The sequence below is a fragment of the Rhinopithecus bieti genome, unplaced genomic scaffold (assembly GCF_001698545.2).
Source record: "Rhinopithecus bieti isolate Rb0 unplaced genomic scaffold, ASM169854v2 scaffold_14225, whole genome shotgun sequence".
Classification (NCBI taxonomy): domain Eukaryota; kingdom Metazoa; phylum Chordata; class Mammalia; order Primates; family Cercopithecidae; genus Rhinopithecus; species Rhinopithecus bieti.
In genome coordinates, this window is record NW_016807704.1 from 169,532 (window position 1) to 191,194 (window position 21,663).

The 21,663-nt window shown below is 41.1% G+C and overlaps 1 protein-coding gene across 2 annotated transcripts in view; it reads left to right on the forward strand.

Moving 5' to 3' along the window:
• The window catches only part of LOC108536531 (vacuolar protein sorting-associated protein 13B), a 180,409-nt gene that overhangs the window by 137,706 nt on the left and 21,040 nt on the right, over positions 1-21,663 (forward strand). For both annotated transcript variants that reach the window (XM_017883361.1, XM_017883362.1), the window contains exons 18-21: positions 651-778; positions 996-1,195; positions 14,600-14,718; positions 18,781-19,586. In XM_017883361.1, coding sequence (XP_017738850.1) covers positions 651-778; positions 996-1,195; positions 14,600-14,718; positions 18,781-19,586 — 1,253 coding nt within the window. The remainder of the gene's footprint in view (positions 1-650; positions 779-995; positions 1,196-14,599; positions 14,719-18,780; positions 19,587-21,663) is intronic.

The window sequence follows — 21,663 nt, forward strand, 5'->3', positions numbered from 1 at the left end:
TTTTTTTTGATACAGGGTCTTGCTCTGTTGCCCAGGCTCGAGTGCAGTGGCACAATCACGGCTCACTGCATCCTCAACCTCCCAGGCTTCAGCCAACCTCCCAGGCTCCAGCCATCCTCCTCCCACCTCAGCCTTCCAAGTAACTGGGACCACAAGTGTGCACCACCGCACCTGGCTAATTTTTGTATTTTGCTGTAGAGATGGGGTTTTGCCCTTTTGCTGAAGCTGGTCTTGAACTCCTAGGCTCAGGCAATCCTCCTCCCTTGGCTCCTAAAGTGCTGGGATTATAGGCGTGAGCCACCATGCACAGACTACCAAGCACTTTTAAGGAAGAAAAAAGTACCCTGCCTGGCTAAGGAGTTTAACACACATATGCATCGGGGGAAAAAAGAACAACAGGAAATATTAGCACAAGGTTAGCTATAGTACTCTCTGGATGATAGAATTATTTTGTTTGCCTTTAAGTATTTTTTCACATTTTATGAATATTATAAATATGTTACTATTGTCAGAAAAGAAATCTCCCCTGAGTTATAAAAGAGATATTTTCAAGTTCTGAATGTTGCAAATCTAAATAAACATGTTCCAGGAGAGAAAGCATTCATTTTTTTTCCTAAACATTTCTGTCATTTGACTTGATTCTGTTCTAGGGCTATAGTGCTGACATATCAAGAACACCTTGGAGTGACTTACTTAACCCTCTCAGAAGACCCTAGTCCTCGAGTAATTATCCACAACAGATGTCCAGTAACAGTGCTTATAAAGGAAAACATTAAAGGTATGTATTATACTGTCAAATTTAGATAATACTAAATGTGTATTTTTTTTCTGGGGTTTTTTGATTTAGTAATTACCTGTGATCCTGTGGAAAAAATATTTAAATAGATGTATTAATCATTTCTTTTTGAGAAGTTTCTTTTGCCACATTATGTTTACTGTCCCCCAAGTCTCTGTCTTTAAGGGCTAATTCTGATATGCCTTTTTTTAAATTTCAGATATTCCAAAGTTTGAGGTTTATTACAAAAAAATTCCCTCCGAGTGCTCAATTCATCATGAGCTGTATCATCAGATTTCCAGTTATCCAGACTGCAAGACCAAAGACTTACTTCCGAGCCTCCTTTTGAGAGTTGAACTGCTAGATGAAGTAACAACTGAGTGGAGTGATGCCATCGACATCAACAGTCAGGGAACACAGGTCAGTGAGCTCTGTGTTCCTGCCAAGACCCAAAGAAAAATGTCCTTTTCTGAGGTTTTGTTGGTTGCCTATTTTTAAACATAATGTTCTAGATGCTGAACATCTTTTCTTTGTGTGAAAGAGCATGTGAATCCATTTTTACATCCTCATTAAGTTATAAATTCTCAAACTCAAATATGTATCTGCAAAGTAGACTATAAAACCATTGACTAGAGAGGGGCACTTAGTAAAAGCAGGCCCATCTTGGATCTAATCCAAGGTCGAAATGGAAATCAAATTGTTAGGCTTATTTAGATAGAACATAGTTCATTCAGCTGTACAGATTTTTGCACAGTCATAATACAAATCCTCTTTTGTGTATTACTAGGATAAATATGTGCATTTTAAAATTACTAATTTTTATTACATAAAACCGCACAAATGGAAGTTTTATTACATAAAACTGCACAAATAGAAGTAGGTTTAAAAACCTGAGCAGATAAAATGTCTTAATTTGTTTCTGTCTTCGTCTGGATGTTAGTGATACTAATTTTGTTGAAAATAGGATAAGAACTTAGCATTTCCTTTCTTCTGGACTTAAAATTTACCATTTGTTAGTGTGTAATTTAGTGGCATTAAATATACTTACAGTGTTGTATAACCATCACCACTATTTCTGAAACTTCTTTATCATTACAAACAGAAACTCTGTACCCAGTAAGCAGTAATTCCCATTCTCCCCTCCTCCAACCCCTGGTAGCTCTCTTCTTCTTTGTCTCTGTCTCCATGAATTTGCCTGCTCTAAGCATCTCAGATAAGTAGAATCATAAAATATGTATCCTTTTGTGTCTGGCTTATTTCACCTAGCATAAGTTTCTCAAGGTTCGTTCATGTTTTAGCATGGATCAGAACTTCATTTGTTTTTATGAGTGAATAATATTGTGCCATACTTTTTAAAAAAGTTCTTTCACATTTATTAGTTCATTTGGTCTTTGCAACAAGCTTCTGAGGTAGGCTACTGTGATGGTTACAAACCACATATTAAAGTTATAAATGCATTTGCAGTAATAATAATGGTTATCATTGAATAATCACTTACTCCATAAGAGGCATTGTTCTAAGCACTTTACATTCATTCTCATCTAACCTTGACAACACCCATACAAGTTAGGGACTATCATCTCCATGGATGGAGAAGTAGAAACTAAGACCTCCAGAAGTACCTCGGTCTAATTTGCATGTAGTGGAAGCAGCAGGCCTGGAATTTTATCCAGATTTGCCGGACTGCAAAGCCAGTGCTCTGAGCACAATGCATGCTATTTCCTTACATGAAACTCCTTGCCACCCCTCTTTCCCAGTCCTCCTGGCACATTCTTTCTCATCTCTCAAGATTTCATGAAAGCCCCTGTGAAGTGTATTTGTGAAGTGTGGAATGACTGATCTGCTAAGGGAGAGAAGAAAAAAGGGAGGGGTCTGGGAAGAGCAGTAGCTGTGGAAACTGGTGAAGGACCTGGCTGGAGACAGAGGAAGGGATGGCTGAGTGGCCTGGAGGGCCACACTCACCCTGGAGACCTGCATTTGTAGTGGCCACAAACTACTCAGGGGTGTGCTTTCTGTCAGCTGTGTTCAGGGGCTGTGAAAACCCATGGGATCTAGGCAGCCTCAGAAGATGCTCCCAGTCTCATTAATTTACAAAATAAATATTGCAAGCTTCTCAGGGGTCCCTGAACTCCCGTCTGGGTTTAAAGATTTTTGAAATCCTGCTTATATTTGAGTTAGGAATTCTTAACGATAGACATTCTTCCTGTCAAACCTTATTTTGGGGATTCCCATTCACTCTAAATTTCCTCAAAACTTTGTAGTCAGGGATACTTCAAAGCTAAGAGGAGGTGCTCTTTCCAACACCCTTATCATCGTGGTCTGAGGACCCAGCAATCTCATGTTCCCATTAATCTTTTAGGAGCTGTGTGCCATATGTCCTGCAGACCATGGTTTACTTCCTACTCTGGAGGAAGATTTGTTTCAGACCCTCACGGACATCTCCTCAGTAATATCCCAGGGCATATAAATCACTGGGGAGCAAAGGGAGCTGTGTCCTCTGATGAAAGGAAGGAGCAGTCTTCTGGAGGAGGGAGTTTGTCTTCCAGGAACCTTCCTCAGCCCTTGGTCTGTGAATTTCAAAGCTGACCTAAACAAACAAAATCAAAACACTATAAAACGCCCATTATGCTGCAAGGAAGAAAACTCCTTTAACTTTTTTCAGTCAAGCCCTCTGCTTCCGTTGTGTAGATAAGACAGTCTCATGTTGTAGAATTTTGAAGGATTGCATGAGGAAATATGCACAGAGGAGTTGTATAATCTCACAGAGTATTCTTTGGACCAACAGTTATTGAGAAGACCTGCTCACATGTAGGCTGCAGAATACTGATTGTAAAGTTGCTGCAGGCTTTCGGAGGTTGGATCCTTGGCTCACACCTGGTCAGAAGACATCTCATGGTTATTCAACCAGAGACCTGAAGGTGGCACCTGGTGCTCATACGCATGATTGATAGTTGGTGGTAGCCTGACTTTAGGACAAAAAGTCTTTAGGTGCTCAATAAATAAAGTCATAAAAGTAAGTTTACACTGATAATTTTAAGTCATAATTTTGATCCTACCAGGAAAATAGTTCAGACTCCTGTCATAGGGTATAGGATTTTAATTTCTGATACTCAGAAACTATTTTTGTCAGAATTAGGCAATGTTATTTTGAAAAAGTCAAAACAAGGAACAAAGAAAACATAGTAGTTACCACTTAACTACCAACAACATTGAGAAGTCTGCTTCATTCATTCAGTCAACAAATACTGAGTTCCTAATGTATGCCAGACTATAACTTGGTACTGGCACCATGTAAAATATACTGAACAAAAATGGAGCACAGCCCCTGCCCTCAAGTTTACATGTGGAGGAGATAGATAATAAGTAATCTCATGGGTAGTTGTATTATAAGCACTACGAGGAGCTATGCAGGAAAGGTACAGCTGTGCTATGTGGGTGTACAGCAGACAAGTTTGAGAGGTCAAGGAGGGTGTCTCTAATGGAGAGACCTTGCCTCTGTGTCTTCAAGGTGAACAGGCTCTCCCTAGACAAGAGAGTAGGGAATCTTTCTAGGTAGAAAGAGCAATATGTTTGAAGCTTCAGTGTTCAGAGGGCACGTGGTCCTTTTAGGGAACTAAATGCCAGTGCGGCTGTAGCACCAGATGACAGAGGGTAGGAGAGGGGGCTGGTGAGGCAATGAGAGACCAAACCTGGAAAGGCCCCGTGGGTCCTATCAGGGATTTTGGGTTTTATCTTATGAGTCATGGGAAGTCATTGCATTATGAAAAGTACTTGCTGAGCCATTGAACTGCAAAGAATGAGTAGTTTGAACCCCAGAAAGTGAATTAAAATGATCCCTTTGCAGGTAAATTCCCTTCTGAAAAGATCCATTAAATTCTCATGATCTTTGACTCTTAGCAGATGTTCATAGTCGGGTCATTGTCACTGCTGTTTCTTTGTAAATGGATTGTTTTGTGGGGAGGAGAGAATGACAGTCCTTCATGTTTCTACAGCTCTGTGCCATTTACCAAGTGTTTTCACAGGCACAGTCTCCATTCTTTTATTCATTTGTTCAAAGTTTTACTGAGGACCTATCAGGTGCCAAGCCCTTTGCCCTAAATAAGGCATAATTCCTGCCTTCAAGGACTTGAGTAACCAATAAATCCAGTAAAGGGAAGATAAAACCTTTGATCACTGCAAAAATTCTAAGATAGGGTGATAATTTTTATGTTTATTTACTGATGAGAGATTTGAGGCTTAGAGAGGAATCAGCTAGGTGACTTACAACTAAGCAGAAGCAAGCTGGAGCCTAAATCTGCTCCCATGTGGTCCAGTCCTGTTTTTCCTACACCAGGCTCAGGTCACTTGTCTGTCCTCTGAAGTCTTGCCCTGGCTACAAATACTAGCTGCCTGAAAGTTCATCAAAGCACAGGTTAGAAGAGATTTTCCAATCTTGCCATTTACCTAATGCAAGAATCCCTTCCATAACATCTCACCCCAGAAGGTGCTCCCAGTGTGATAGTCATGACTTATCCAGTGGTGGCTATGAGAAATTTTCTCTTGTATCAATCTGAAAACTATTATTCTGTAGCATCCATTCATTCATCTTTGTTTTGCCATCTGGGACATCACAGACTGTTTATTTCCCCTCAAATACAGCAACGCTACAATTATTTGAAGGCAGCTCCAACATCTTTCCTAAGTGTTCCCTTATCCAGGCCAAACATTTCTGGTTCCTTGAATCATTCCTTCAGTAAATGCAATTTCCACACCCATCACCACAGTTACCCTATGTGAACACTCTAGCGTGTTATGTTCCCTTTTAAAAATCTGGCAGCCGGAATTACACACAGTATTCCAAATGTGGTCTAACCAGCTATTACCTCCCTATGCTTCCATTAATAAAGTAAAAGATTGAGTTAGCTTTTTCTTAATGAGTTCAGACTGTTAGTTATATTGAACTTGTGGTCAACCACATCCCCCAGGTCTTTATCATATGACTTGATATACAGTTGACTTTTTGAACCCAAAGACAGGACTTTACATTTATCCCAAGTAAATTAAGTCTTGTTGATATTGGCCTAGTCCGGCTTGTTGAAATCACTTTTTTAAAAATTGTGATGCTGTCATCTAACATATTAAGTATCCCTGGTAGCTTTATGTCATCCATAGATGTGGTGAGCGTGCATTCTACATGTTTGTCCAGGTCATTAATAAAGATGTTGAACAGGACAAGTTCATGGTCGACATACTGCAGTGAATCACTAGACACTTCCCGAATGCATGGGGTCATTCAGCCAGACTCTACTCTCATCTAGTCCATGTTTCTTAAGTAAGAAAATGCATCTAAAATCACTTTTAAACTATACTGTATAAGGTATTATCTACAAGAATATCAGAACATACTTTGTTAAATGCCTTGATGAACCAGGACTCAAATGTGTAATCTCTCCATTTGGTGCAGATCACACAGAGGTAACCTTGAATACTGAAGCTTAAAGCAGCAGGTAGTAATTTTCAGAGTTATCTCTACCCTCCATTAAGGAATTTTTATAAAGAAAAAAAGTCAGTGCAGGTGAATGTCTGATTTATAAAATGTGTAATGCAGGTATTTTGACTTCTTGCTTATTTTGCTCACCTTCCCAGTACTCCAGGGCACAGTTGAACAGATACCAGCAAGTTGGCACTGACTTCTGGATGTCTGCTAGGTGCCCTGGTCTAGAGTCTTCTATGTGTTTACAGTTTGTTCTGGCTGAGTCACAACTGTTTCCAAAGATACTCAGGAGTAGTGATTTCCCTAAGATGTTTTTCAAAAAGTATACAGTAGGAAAAAGTTACATCCAGAATATCTACTGTTTTTTTTTCGTCTCTATCTGATCCTTCCTACCTTGATCAACTTAGAAATTCATCTTCCTTTCTTCTCTTGGATATCTAATTCACCTCATACCTTTAGCTACTGCCTATCACCCAGTCACTCCCAGAAATTGATTTCCGGCCCCCACATTACTCCCAGTATGCAAATCTGTGTTTTTGCCTGCCCAGTAGACATCTCAGCCTGAAAATCCTATAAGCATCTGAAATCAACACATCTGAAACCAAGATGATCATTTTTCTTACCCCAAGCCAGCTTCTTCTGGAGTCTCTGCATCAGTTAATGTCATCCCTGTTTTCCCAGTACAAAAACCGTAAATACAGTGGATTCAGATAATATTGAATGCCTGTTTTATCTCAGGCTCTCTACAGGTACAGTCATTAGTCCCTGTCACATCCTTTAAAAGTAGATGCTACCCAAGGCTCTGAGAGGTGAACTTGCTCAGGATAAATGGTCCTGGGATTCAAACCCAGGACTGTGTGGTTTCCCAGCCTGCCTTCTGCCTACTGCTTCCCAGTGTCTTCCTTTCTTTCTGATCCTCCACACATCCAGTAGGCCACAAGCTTCTGTCAGAAATACCTCAGAAACGTCTCTGGAATATGCCCCTTCCCTCTGTGACCAGGGTCATCTCTGGAATCTGCCCCTTCCTTCTGTGACCAGGGTCTGCTTCAGGCCTTTGGTTCATCATCTCTCTCCCAGCTTTTAGCAATAGTACCTTAATAGGTCTCTCTATTGTCAGCCTCTCCACTCTCAAGTCTCTCTCCATAACTACCCCCCAAATGATTCCTGAAACACAGACTCCAGCCCAGAGAAGAGAACCCAGTCCACCAGGTTGCTTAAAACAGACCTCCACCTGAGACCAAGCAGGCCCTGTTTCACTCCTGTTCCCCCTCTACAGGCCAGGGCTCAATCGCTTCTTCCCACCTTTCGAAGTCTAAGTCTATAATTCTTCCATAGCATGGTTTCCTACTTAAGATACTCTTTTACAGACTACTTATATAGTGATATCAACAGTACATTTTAAATGTATTCCTTCCGAAAATGGGGGATGAAATTTTTTGTGAGAAATGACTTTTAGCCCAAAGTCAACTGCACAAATAAAATGCCTAAGTAGCATACTTTCAGATCAGTTTAGACATATCAACTTGCAGCAAAAGATGAGTGTGATACTATCTATCTTCAACTTAAATGTTCAAAAGTAGGGGGCCAGGTGCAGTGGCTCATGCCTATAATCCCAACACTTCAGGAGACCGAGGCAGGAGGATCACTTGGGGCCAGGAGTTTGAGACCAGCCTGGGCAACATAGCGAGAACCCCTGTCTCTACAGAAAAAAATTTTTTTTTAAATCACCAAGCATGGTGGTGCACACCTCTATTCCCAACTACTCAGGATGCTAAGGTGGGAGGATCACTTGAGCCCAGGAGCTGGAGGCTGCAGTGAGCTGTGATCACACCACAGCATTCCAGCCTGGTTGACAGAGTGAAACCTGTCTCTATTTTTAAGAAAAACGCAACAAATATTTTGTCACCTTATAATTAATTTACTTAGTAAAATTGTAATAATTGTAAAAAATATTTGTTACATATAATCATTCAAATAAAGATAACTGAGTAGATAGAAAAGCACAAGTTATATTAAAATGCTTCTTGTTTGTAATTGTCATAGAAGATATTGTACTAAGTAGAAACCAGTATCCAGGCCTCAAATGGTTTTCTTAGACCTAACATATGTATGATGGGGCTGTGCACAGAGACTCATGCCTATAATCCCAGGACTTTGGGAGACCAAGACAGGCAGATTGCTTGAGCCCAGGAGTCTGAGACCAGCATGGGCAACATGGCAAAAATCTGTCACTACGAAAAATACAAAACTTAGCTGGACATGGTGGCAAATACCTGTAATCCCAGCTACTCGGGAGGCTGAGGTGGGAGGATCAACCCAGCCCAGGGAGGCGGAGGTTGCAGTGAGCCATGATCGTGTCACTTCACTCCATCCTGGGTAACAGAGTGAGACCCTGTCTCAAAAAATAAATATGATAATGTCTTGCTTACTGAAGTGCTCTAACACAGATTCAAATGGCAAAACAGTGAGTCTCTTAGTATATGTCACCTAGACCTTCCACACCACCCCACCTCACCCTACTAGTGAAGTGAATAAATGAAAAAGAACCAAATGATGACATTGATCAGGACTGGCTGGGTTATTCTGTGGTAACAGCTGGAAAAAAAAAAAATCCCCTTGGCCATCAATCATTTATCATTTTTTTTCCCCACACACAGAACAAATCTTCTCCCCAAGGTTGGAAGCGTCACTCCATCACACTTGAAGTCCAGCACTTCTGAGCGATGCTCAGTCTGGATGTGACACCTTTTGATCTGGAAACCTGTGGACTTACCTGTTCCCCATTTCCCTGCCATTTTATAGGAGAGGGTAACAGTAATAACCCTTCCACTGTGGAAGGGGGAAGAATGATAGACATATAGCAGTCTCCTGCCTATGGCAATTCTGAATGTTTTCTGGGTACATATTGTGGGGTCTATACTCTGGAAGCAAGAAATCAGCTTTCACTGAGTACTGTTTCTAATCTTTTTTTTTTTTTTTTTTTTTTTTGAGACGGAGTCTCGCTCTGTTGCCCAGGCTGGAGTACAGTGGCGTGATCTCGGCTCACTGCAAGCTCCGCCTCCTGGGTTCACGCCATTCTCCTGCCTCAGGGTCTCAAAGTGGGGAGTAGCTGGGACTACAGGCGCCCACCACCATGCCTGGCTAATTTTTTTGTCTTTTTTAGTAGAGACAGGGTTTCACTGTGTTAGCCAGTATGGTCTCGATCTCCTGACCTCGTGATCCACCCGCCTCAGCCTCCTAAAGTGCTGAGATTACAGGCGTGAGCCACCGCGCCCGGCCCTGTTTCTAATCTTGAAGGAGCTCTTATTATCCTTCAAGTTCCTGGCTCCACCCTCTGGGAGATCTTCCTTGGCCACTTGAAGTTTGTATTGCATCTCAAATAATTACAGTCTTTTTTAGTCCAGGTTCGTAAGTGTATAGGGCAGTGGTAATTTCTCAACTTAGTAGACTTCTTACCTATTTGGTTCCAGAAAATTCCCTGTGCCAGGAACCATATCCACGGTCCATAAGACACATTTCTTTGCTTACTTGCTTCCTTCCTCTCTAGATTTAAGAGAGCTTCTACAGCAAAGTTATACCCTTGATCTGCATTTTTTTCCAAGTCAATATAACAGTTAAGAAGTTTCAACAGTGTGTTGCCTATAGTCAGTCTTAAGGCTAAGTGTTAATCTGCCTTTGTGTTCAGAGGCTTTCTAATTTTAGACCTTGCTGTTTGAGGCTTTATCTTAGTCTGTTCAGGCTGCTATATCAAAATACCTCAGAATGGTAGTTTATAAACAACAGAAACGTATTGTCACAGTTCTGGAGTCTCTAGCAAGTCCAACATCAAGGTACTGGCAGATTCGGTATCTGGTGAGGACTCACTTCCTGGTTCATGGATGACCATCTTTTCACTGTAACCTCACATGATGGAAGCGATGAGGGGTTTCTCAGGTTTTTTTTTTTTTTTTTTTTTGAGAGGGAATTTCATTCTTGTTGCCCAGTCTGGATAGAGTGCAATGGCCCGGTCTCAGCTCACTGCAACCTCCGCCTCCTGAGTTCAAGAAATTCTCCTGCCTCAGCCTCCCGAGTAACTGGGATTTCAGGCACCCGCCACCACACCCAGCTAATTTTTGTATTTTTAGGAGAGATAAAGTTTTACCATGTGTTGGTCAGGCTGATCCTGAACTCCTGATCTCAGGCAATCCACCCGCCTCAGCCTCCCAAAGTGCTGAGATTACAGGCATGAGCCACTGTCCCTGGCCTCAGGCTTCTTTAATAAGGACACTAATCACATTTCAAAGGCCCTGCTTTCTAATATCATCACACTGGGGGACTAGAATTTCAGCGTATGAATTTTGGGGGAACACATTCAGACCATAGTAGGTTTAAAAGTATTTCTAACTTTGCAAGGTTCTGAATTTCTGGAATCTCTCTATTATCTTCCATTTTTATTTGCAACCTGGCCAATTCTTTCCTGAGCTCATCTCTTTATAAAACAAAATGTAGTGTTCCAGACACAGGCAACAGCAGCCAACATACCACCACTGATGTTTGGTTTTCAGACCTCATCTTCTAGAGCTACAGATTTATTAAGTTTATGATCTACCTCCCAAGTCATCTCAAGCAACAGTTTTACTGAATATCTTACCACTTCAAAATATATATGCCCATTTTTATAGCTTTAAATATCAATTTCTACTGTCTGACCATTAAGCCAGGGTCTCATATTGTAGGATTTTGTTAGAACACTACTTCTATCACCAATATCTACATTAGTAATATAAGCTCAGTTATGCTGCCTATCATAAACCTAGAACTTCTTGTTCATGCTAAATGCCTAGTGTGTGTCTTCAGGGGGTTTTGTTCTACATGGTCACTCAGGGACCCAGGTTGATGGGAAGTTCATCATCTCGTATTTACCCCCTTGTAACTAGCCACCCCAAAACCTACTGGCTTAAAAGAAGAGTGATTAACAACTTCTCATGATTCTGAGGAAGTGGCCAAGTGACTTTTCTGCAGGATTAGCCTGAGATTAGTCATGCATTTGCATTCACTTGGAGAGTTGGCTGAGGTATGGGTTCAGCTGGGAAGTCTGGGTGTTGCTCTCACCATGTTGTCTGTCCTCCTTATGGAGGCTAGCCCAGGGTGGCAAGTGGGAAAACCCCAATAAGCAAGCTGTATCAAGCTTCTTACTTGCTGATGTCATGTTAGCTGAAGAAAGTCACATAGCCACGCCCAATGTCAGTATGGGAAGGTACTACACAAGGGCATGGATACTGGGATATACAAATTCATTGTGCAACCGTCTTCCACAGCTATCTAGAGCAGGAGTCAACAAATATTTTTTTAAGGTCTGGATTGTAAATATTTTAGGTTTTGCAGGCCTTATGTTTTCCCAGCTTCTCATTAGGATGGAGAGATATGTAAGTAAATGAGCATGTTCCAATAAAGCCTTATTCACAGTAGCAGGCAGTGGACCAGATTTGGCCCACCACTGAGCTGTGGAATATAAAGCCTTTATTTATTCTCTAGAAGGAATACATGTCAATTCTGCCTTTAGCCCATTGGCCAAAACTAGTCACAAGACCATATCTAACTGCAGGGGTGACGGGGAGTATAATCCTGCTCTATTCCCAGAAGGAGAGAAGAGCTAGACATGGGTGGACACTGGAAGTCAATACAGCAGAAGCCACATTGAGAAGATGTATGTTCAGATCATCAGCCTTATCTTTATTGAGTACCCAGCACTGGTTGTAAGTACTGAAGAAAACACACAAAACCAGTGCCCTCATGGAGCTTACACAGAGTCCATGATGGTGAATACACTGAGAGGGAGAAGCATTTTATACACCTCTGCTCTGGAATTGTTAGTTGTTGTCTCATTGTTTGTGTACTTGGCTTTTTCACCAATTGGGCTGTGAGCAATGCAAGGGTAGGACTGCATCTTCTGTGCCTGATGCAGTGACTAATTCTTTGTAGGCACTCTTTAAGTGCTTATCAAGTAATTGATTGTTCAAACCATTAGACCAAGATAAGGATTTACTTTGGATTGTGGGGAACCTGGATATAGATGCCTAATTCCTGTATCACTCAGGTACCTAACTCTCGAACCCCTAGAGCTGCCATTATACAAAAGGCTACAAGGTGTGAGTTGTTTCTCTAAATGTGAAAAGACAAGGATAGACTAAAGTCTGTGTCTCTTCCACTCATAGCAGTGAGTGAAAGGGACAACAAGCAAAAATTTCCCTCGAGAGTCTAGGTTTTTCGCCAGAAGTAATGTGAAAGTTCAGGTTAATTTGCTTGCCTTCAGAAGGCCCTTGGGGTGTTTAACAGAAACCATCACCTTACCTTAGGTTTATTATTCTAGAAAGTGTAAGTATCCTCATTTCATAATGCCTGAAGATCACTTCGAGACAGAGCAGAGCAGTAAATGTTTCTCTCTTCGCATCCCCTCCCTCTCTCCTCTAAGGGGTCCTGAAGTTGTGTTTGGTGACTTAGGAAAAGGAATATGAGATGGGAGCACGGGACTTAAAAAGGTTTCTACTGAGTGGATAATTTCATATCATTCAACCTAGTAAAGAAAAGCAATTGATTTACCTTATGTATCATACCAAGGGATGGGGTTTATAAATAGGAATATTTCTTAAAGAATATCTCTTTTGTTTTAGATTCATGAGCCGAGCCATTTTTAAGCCATTAATTATGTTTTAGTCTCAAATTTTATTGTAAGTTTAATTTTTACCTTGGAACAAATAGGGCAAATTCGGAATACAAGTCTTTTGAAAAGATATTTTGCAAAACAGTCCATTTGGGAAACGTGTTCATAGAGAATACAGATAGAAAAAATGGACTCCATTTCTGCTGTCAAGAGGTTTACAATCTAATAATGGGGTCAGGCACATAAACAAGTAACTGTAGTACAGACAATGATATTTTTGGTCAAATAGAAATATAGTTAAAATTGTTTTAGAATGTAGAAGTAGGTGTCAATCCAGAAGGGAATAGAAAAACTAAAGATGGCTTTATGGAATAAGCTATCCTTTAAGCTGTATGCACAAAGACATACAGGCTTTTGAAAGGACTTGTATGGGGAAAAGTATATTCTAGGCATAGTGAGTAGTGAGTGGCAGACAAGGGCTTCAGCTGAAGCAGAGGCTGTAGAATGAAAAAGAAGACAGCAGTGGAAGAACCAGGCAGAGCTGGAGGGGCTGGGCTGCAGCAAGGAGCAGAGGCAGAAGGCAGAGATGACATCCAGGTAACCTACATGCTGAAGATGGTCAGAAATTGTGAATTTCTGAAGTCCATGAGAAAGCCATTGCATGAGAAAGAAGGCCGGCGACCTTGAAGTTGCTTCCAAATGTGACTCTGTGGCTTTCTCCTGTGGTTCTGTGTACACTCTGGTGCTTCTTCATGTGATCAAAATTAGAATATATTCATTGTTGGTCAAGCAAGAGCCTACCTTTGTTCCGTCATCCAGGAATTTTCAGTCTGTCTGCTTTTATTTGCTGCCCTAATAATAACAAAGAGCCCAGACTTGGACTAAATTGATACTGCAAATCATCAGAACCAGCCTTCCCAAGCATAAGGAGTTTTTTGCCCCTACCCTCAGGTAATCCTGGCTGTGAACATGATGTTCTTGGAGTTGTTTTTTAAATAGCCTTGTTCTGTTTTCAAATATTTACCCATTTAAGCAACTCGTTATTTAATACTGAAAGGGTATTTGTTCTGCTGTCTGGCACCTGGATCCTGAGGTAGAGCTTTTTTTCTAGGTCTTAGTTCATCTTTCCATGTTAGAAAAATTAATTTTTTACTCTGAACAAATTAACTTATATCTACCATTCTTGTTACAAGTTATGCAAAAGACCCTGGAGGGATTGTGATATGTTTTTAGGTGAGTTTTGAGGTATGTTTTTGTGTCCCTAGTCCAGAAGGACATCCCCATAGTAGTAAGTTAACACCCAAGAGCCTGAAAGTTGTTTGCACATTGCACTTCAAGTCCTGAGTTTTAGGGTTTTTTTCCACAGCGATTCATATGCACACATATAGCAGGCCCCATGTCTGGACTCCAGCCCACACAGAGTTATCTGCCAATTCCAAAACAGCAGAGAATGAAGACACTCATGCCCCATCATCCATCATTTTTTTCTATGAACCTTACAGCTGAAGATTGAAAAATCTGGTTTTGATCTTTTGGGTTTTTTTTTTTTTTTCATTTCAAGTCAACTGAATAGCCCATACACATGGATATAAAGAAATATAACCAGGAATTGTTTGTGGTATTGAATCAGAACTGGAGACATCTGAAGTCAAGCCACTTCAGTAGTGTTTCTTATTTCTTTTTAATCAGATTTTGAATATTCTTTCTGCAGGTTGTGTTCCTGACTGGCTTTGGCTATGTGTATGTGGACACTGTACATCAGTGTGGCACAGTCTTCATCACTGTGGCCCCGGAAGGAAAAGCAGGACCTATTTTAACTAACAGCAATAGGTAGGTTTAATTATTTTCCCAGTAACAACATAATAAGTGTTCCTGTTATAAAGTTGTAAACTTACTATTTATCTTTGTCATCTCTATATATGTATTAAAGCTTTTTGTTAATTATCGCATAATCCATAAAAAATATGGTTATTAGCAATAAATCATACCTTCAATAGGTAGCAATAAACCATCTTTCCTAGATACCACTTCCACTCCTTCTGTGGTAGGTTTAACAAACTGATTTACAAACTATGCATCTTGGAATCATACCACTATTATTAGCATGAAATGCACATTAATACCTCTGTATCTGCATGACAGTGTAGTAATTAATAAAACTTAGCAATTAGAGCTACATCAAATATAAATACGCCTCTTAGAGTCATATTTTCCACCCCCCTCTTTGACCTGAATGTTGCCATCAGGTTTTAAAAACTTGAAATAGACAAAGAGTTAATATCCTTAATTTAAAAGAATTCACATAATTCAATAGGAATAAAGATAGCCTTACAGAAACAAAAATGGAGGCAATAGGCATAAACAGAAAATTCTAAGAAGAGGAAATATAAGTAATCAAAGAAATGCTAATTTATCAAATCAATAATGATGTCGTATCATATCCAGTCCTGGTAAAAGTGTAAATTGGTACTATTTCGTGGAAAGCACTTTAGTAATACATGTTAAGAGCTTTAAAATTATTTTGGCTTAGAAATTCCACTTTTAAGTGTGTTAAGAGTTTAAGAGTTAAGGAAGTAGAGAAGTGGGCAAAGATATACACAGAGAGATGTACACAGTGAGAGATATCACACAGTTACAATGGCAAAGTATTCAAAGTAAAAATGCCCATCCATAGGGAAATAGATGTACTATAATTGTACTATAAATGTTACAACTGCAAAAAGTAGATCTCAAAGAATTTTAATGGAATGGAAAATGCATGTTATATAATCTAAAATAAAACAAGTAGAATATAATATTGAATATATATGATCCTGAAGTTATGTGTTATCTGTACATACATACACACATAAGTACATATGTATAAATACTCACACAGAAAACATTCCTAGAAATCAGACTGAAAAGAAAACAATCAAAATTGGTAACAGATATGGGGTTAATGAATTATTTAATATTTAATTATTATTTGATTTCTGTATTTTGATTTCTTATAATAGCATTTATTTTATGATCAGAAAAGATAATTTAATATTAAAATATAAATACCACCAACTTCCATACATTTGTTTAAATCTTTCTTTTAAAAAGTTCATTGCAACCGGGTGTGGTGGCTCACACCTGTAATCCCAGCACTTTGGGAGGCCGAGGTGGGCAGATCACCTGAGGTCAGGAGTTTGAGATCACCATGAGATGGCCAACATGGTGAAACCCTGTCTGTACTAAAAGTACAAAAATTAGCCAGCCTTGGTGGTAGGTGCCTGTAATCCCAGCTATTCAAGAGGCTGAGGCAGGAGAATCACTTGAACCCGGGAGGCGGAGGTTGCAGTGAGCCAAGATCACACCACTGTACTCCGGCCTGGGCGACAGAGCGAAACTCCATCTCGGGGGGACGGAAAAAAAGTTTATTGCTTCTCATATATGGTTAAGAACTCATTAATTTGGATTCTGCTAATTTGAATTTATAATATTTCAAACAATGTTGGATAGGATGTTTTCTGTGCCCAAAAGTGTTCATAAAAAATTAATAGCATAATAAAATTGGAGATGAACTTTTAACTAGTATAGTACAAAATTTCAGGTTTATTCAACACTTTCAGAAACATGTTATTTAGGGCATAAATGTTAATGACAATAGAAGCAACCTTTCATGAGAAAAGTACAGGTATTTCTTGGAACTTCCTTAATTCATTCAACAAATGTTTTTCAAGGGCTTACTGGATGCCTACCACAGGATGAGGATACATCCATAAATAAAAAGGCCCAATCCTTGCCCTGGAGAGGATCACTTTCTCCTCATAGGCATGGAATTGGGCAGGGTGGCGGGGTGTGTAGAGAGTAAACATAAAAAGAAAGGAAATGTTATGGTGCAGTAGAAGGTCAGCATTCTACAGGGATGAAAACAGAGCTCAGTAAGAGGCGCTGGGAGTGCCAGGGCCAAGGGATTGGGAGAGTGTAGTTTTAAACAAATCAAATTGGTGTTGGTAAGCTGCATTGAGAAGCTGATATTTGGGCGGAGACTAGAAAGCAGTAAGGGGTTAGTAATGTGACTATCTGAAGGAAGAGCTTCCCAGGCAGAGGGCACAGCCAGTTCAAAAGCCTCCAACAACGTGCCTGGCATTGAGGAGGAACAGGGAAGAGGCTGTCGTGGGCCCAGTGGAGGGGGTGGAAGTAGAAGTAGCAGTGCATGAGGTCCAGGAGGTAAGAGCTAGAAGGACGGAGACCTCATGGGCCATTGAAGGGCTTAGCTTTAATTATAAGCGAAATGAGGAACTCATTGGAGCATTTTGAACATAGAAGTGACACACTGTGACTTAAATTTCTAGAAGATCATTGGCCACTTTGTTAAAGTAGACTTTAGAGAAACAAGGGCACAGGCAAGCAGGGAGACTAGTTAGGAGATGATTACAGTTGCTCATATTAGAGACACTGATGGCTTAGACTACAGTGGTGTCAGTGGAAGTGTCAGAAACAGTCAGATTCTGGATCTACTTCTAAGGAAAAGTCAATGAGATTTTCCTAATACATTGAATGGCTAAAAATAGAGGCATCAAGGATGACACCCAAATTTTTGGTCTGAGCAACTGGTAGGATATGGTTGCCATTAACTAAGATGAGAGAGACTATCTGCAAGTTTAGGAGGAAAGATCAAGAGATTGGTTATAGACATGATAAGCTGAGATGTCATTTAGACATCTAAATGACCGTGTGGATAGGTAGTTAGATACACAAGATTGGAGTTCAGCGGGGAGCTCCAGGCTAAGTGTATACTTTGGAAGTCATCAACATATAGATGGTATTTTAGGTCATGAGACTGGATGAGATCCCCAAGGAAGTCAGTGAAGATGGGGGTGAGAAGAGGACCAAGGGCTGAGCCTTAGGCACTTTAAGAGGTCAGGGAGAGGAGGAGGATCTCCATAGGTAACTGAGGACGAGTGGTCAGAGAGGTAGAAGGGCTGAGAGAAGACAGGAAAGAAAGTATTTCCAGGAGGAGGGAGTTGTCAGCTTGTTAGTATGTCGAGTAAGCAAAAACCTGAAAGTCCATCATTTGATTTAGCCAAATGGAAGTCACTGATGACCGTGACAGGAGTTGTTTTATTAGGCTGGGGATGGGGGCACAAAAGGCTGCTTGGAGCAAGCCTTAGAGAGCAGGGAAGGAGAGGAGTTGGAGACAATGTGTATAGAACACACTTCAGAGTTTCTATATAGACAGGATCAGAAAAATGAGTGGTAGCTAAGGGAGAGAGTGGAGTCATGAGGGATTTTTTGAGCTGAGAGATGACAGCATGTTTACAAGCTGCTAGTAATGAAGAAAAAGATGATGGAGGAAAGGGGTGTGAGTTGCTGGAGGGATGTCTTTGAGTAGGTGAGAGCAGAGTGATTTAGTGCACTTTGGAGGGGTTCACCTGAGACAGAAGCAAGGGTGGTTCCACCCCAGAAATGGAGATGGAGAAGACCTGAGCATGGACTCAGGTATGGTTGGTGGGCAGTTGTGGCAGGAATTCCTGCTAACTTTTCTTCTGCTCACATGACTTTTTCAATTTAGGGAGTCTCAGTTACTTTATTCTCTCTTTCTGTCTTATGATCATCATGATAGAGAATTAATACACAAAGACCAGAGGGATTTTGGAGTAAAAATCTGGTGTTGATAAGGGAAACATACGGAAACATGACAAGAGCTTATAATAGTCCCATTGGGAACATTTCCCAATACTGTTGGAGTGTGACAGGCTCCGTCCAGACACAATGTCCTGAAAGTTGAGTTCTTATTTGTTTCATGAGAGTCTGATACCCCATCAGGAGGTATTTAATAGGTACTGTCATTAAAAAAGAAAGCAGAGAGAAAGAAAAGGTGAGGGGGGAGACTAATGTTCTTGTCCCTTTCTCCTCTAGAGCCCAGGAGAAGATTGTTACATTCAAAATGTTTATCACTCAGTTGAGTCTGGCAGTGTTTGATGACCTCACCCACCACAAAGCATCACCTGAGCTTCTGAGACTCACACTGGACAATGTTTTTCTCTGCATGGCCCCGGGAGCTGGTCCCCTCCCTGGGGAAGAACCTGCGGCTGCGTTGTTTGAACTTTACTGTGTGGAGATCTGCTGTGGGGACCTGCAGCTAGACAACCAGCTTTATAACAAGTCCAATTTCCACTTTGCTGTCTTAGTCTGCCAGGGAGAAAAAGCAGAACCCATTCAGTGTTCTAAAATGCAGAGTCTCCTCATATCTAACAAAGAGCTGGAAGAATACAAGGAAAACTGTTTTATCAAACTTCGCATCACCTTAAATGAAGGCAAGAGCATCCTCTGTGATATTAACGAGTTCAGCTTTGAATTAAAACCTGCTCGGTTGTATGTGGAAGACACATTTGTATACTACATCAAGACTTTGTTTGACACTTACCTTCCTAACAGCAGGTTGGCTGGTCACTCCACGCACCTCTCTGGGGGTAAACAGATGTTGCCCGTGCAGGTCACACAGCACGCCAGGGCCTTGGTGAATCCTGTGAAGTTACGGAAACTGGTGATCCAGCCAGTGAATTTGCTCGTCAGCATCCATGCTTCCCTCAAGCTGTACATAGCCTCAGACCACACTCCTCTCTCCTTCTCGGTGTTTGAAAGGGGACCTATCTTCACCACTGCGAGGCAGCTTGTGCACGCCCTGGCAATGCACTATGCCGCCGGGGCCCTTTTCAGAGCAGGTAAGAACACAAGCTGAGGGTCTGTGATGAGCTAGAGCCTGGGCAGAAATGACACACTTGGGAGTAGCACCTCATTTCAAGACCTAAAGAAGCAGTTGGCGAGAGGTAACACACCTGAGCTTTACAGTCACACACAACTGGATCTAAATCTAGAGTCTGCCACTGTTAGCTGTAAGACTTTGGGCAAGTTATTGAACCTTCTTCCTGAGTCTCCATTTCCTCATCGATAAAATGGCTTTGAAGATTTCTGAGAGGATCAGATGAAAGTATGTGAGGTATCCAGCATTTTGCTTGCCACTTAATTAACATTCAAGCAGTAGTAGCTGTTCTGTAAGTTAGAATTTTAGTTCAGTTTAGCAAACACTTTTTTTTAGCACCTTGCAGGCACAGAGCCCTTTCTTAGCAGCCTAGAGCAACCAGGAAAACTAGCCCAGGTCTTCAGTCCCTGGGCCTAAAAGAAGTCCAGTTCTTGTTTATTAGTTTTCTTCATTGCTATTCACGAATAGCAGTAGGTGAGAAATTCAGAGGATTTGTGTGCTCGTAAGATGCACATTGAGCCCTCTATCTATCCAGTGCGGTACTGCCTGTCTAGACAGCTGGCAAAGGGAAGGCTGTGAGTGTGTCAGCCTCTCCATAGACCTGAGCTCAAAGAGAAGGAATGGCCCTTCCACTCTCTGGGGCCAGGCAAGTGGCCTCTTGCAGGCTGAGGGCTGCTGTTTCTCAGGGACTCAGTGGGAAAGGTAAGGATTCCTTCAGTCTGGCTGGAAAAGTCTGCAGGGGCTGGCTTGAACATGCATACAAAATTTTGTAGAGGGACTACTGTGTCCTAGAGACTGGTGGGTAGTGGGCGCAGTGGCTCATACCTGTAATCCCAGCACTTTGGGAGGCTGAGGTGGGAGGATCACTGGAGCACGGGAGTTCAAGACCAGCTTGGCCAATTGGTGAAACCTCATCTCTACCAAAAATTAAAGTTAAAAAATTACCCAGGTGTGGTGTCGTACACCTGTAGTCCCAGCTACTATGGAGGCTGAGGTGGGAGGATTGCTCGAGCCAGGACTTTGAGGCTACAGTGAGCTATGATCACATCACTGCACTCCAGCCTGGGTGACAGAGCGAGACCTTGTCCCAAAAAATAAAGATTGAGTGGTGGGAACCATGTGGTCTTCAGGGTACATTATGGTAATCAGCATCACAGTGTGTGTTCCTGAGCCAAGTTCACTCTAAAGCAGTTTTAGTTTGATCATTGGGCTCCCAGAAATTCAAGCAAAGAATAGCATCCAGAGTTAGCCTTGTCAGCCCTTTCCAATAAAAAACATGGAAATCTTACTTTCTGAAAGTAACAGAGGAGAAGAGGAGAGAGCCTTTGTTGTATCCTCTTTGTAAAGCTGTACTTTGTGAATGCATTCCCATATCAGATTAAGATTGTAGCAGTAAACGACCTGTGTTATTGCCATATTGGTCAGATTACATTTTCTCCGTAATGAAATTCATAGGCTTAGGGTTATCTAGACTCTTTTATAAAAGATAACAACAAGATCAGGGAGAGGGTCCTGCCAGACCTGTTGTCGTGATAGCTTGCACAACAATGAAGAAAACATTTCCTTCTTGCTAAAACTTATTTAAAATAAGCAGTTCACATTTCAAATTTAACAGATGGATGTATTTATAAACAATTCCAGAAACTTTCCCTTCAGGCAGTTTTTGCTTTTTCACATAAGAAGCAGGCACGTAGGTTACTGAGCTCCAATCTGAGGCCTGGCAGGGATGAAGGCTCCCATTCAGTCTCTGCACAACGCAGCAGTGCAGTAAGCAGCAGGGAAACTCTACTTGTGGCACCAAGTAACGGGCCGTGCAGCCCGTGTGCTAAAAACGAGCTCTTTCTTTTGGTTTATATTTTTAATAAGCTTTCACAAGAACATTCTATTTGAATTTTATATAATTCACCTAAAAATCCTCTAAGCTGCCATTCCAATCTCACTGTATACCAACATAAGGGATTCTAATATAGAGGGTCAAGTTTTCAGAGCCTGTTGGAAAGTCTGTTACTAAAAATCTAGGGACAATCTGAAGATCATCT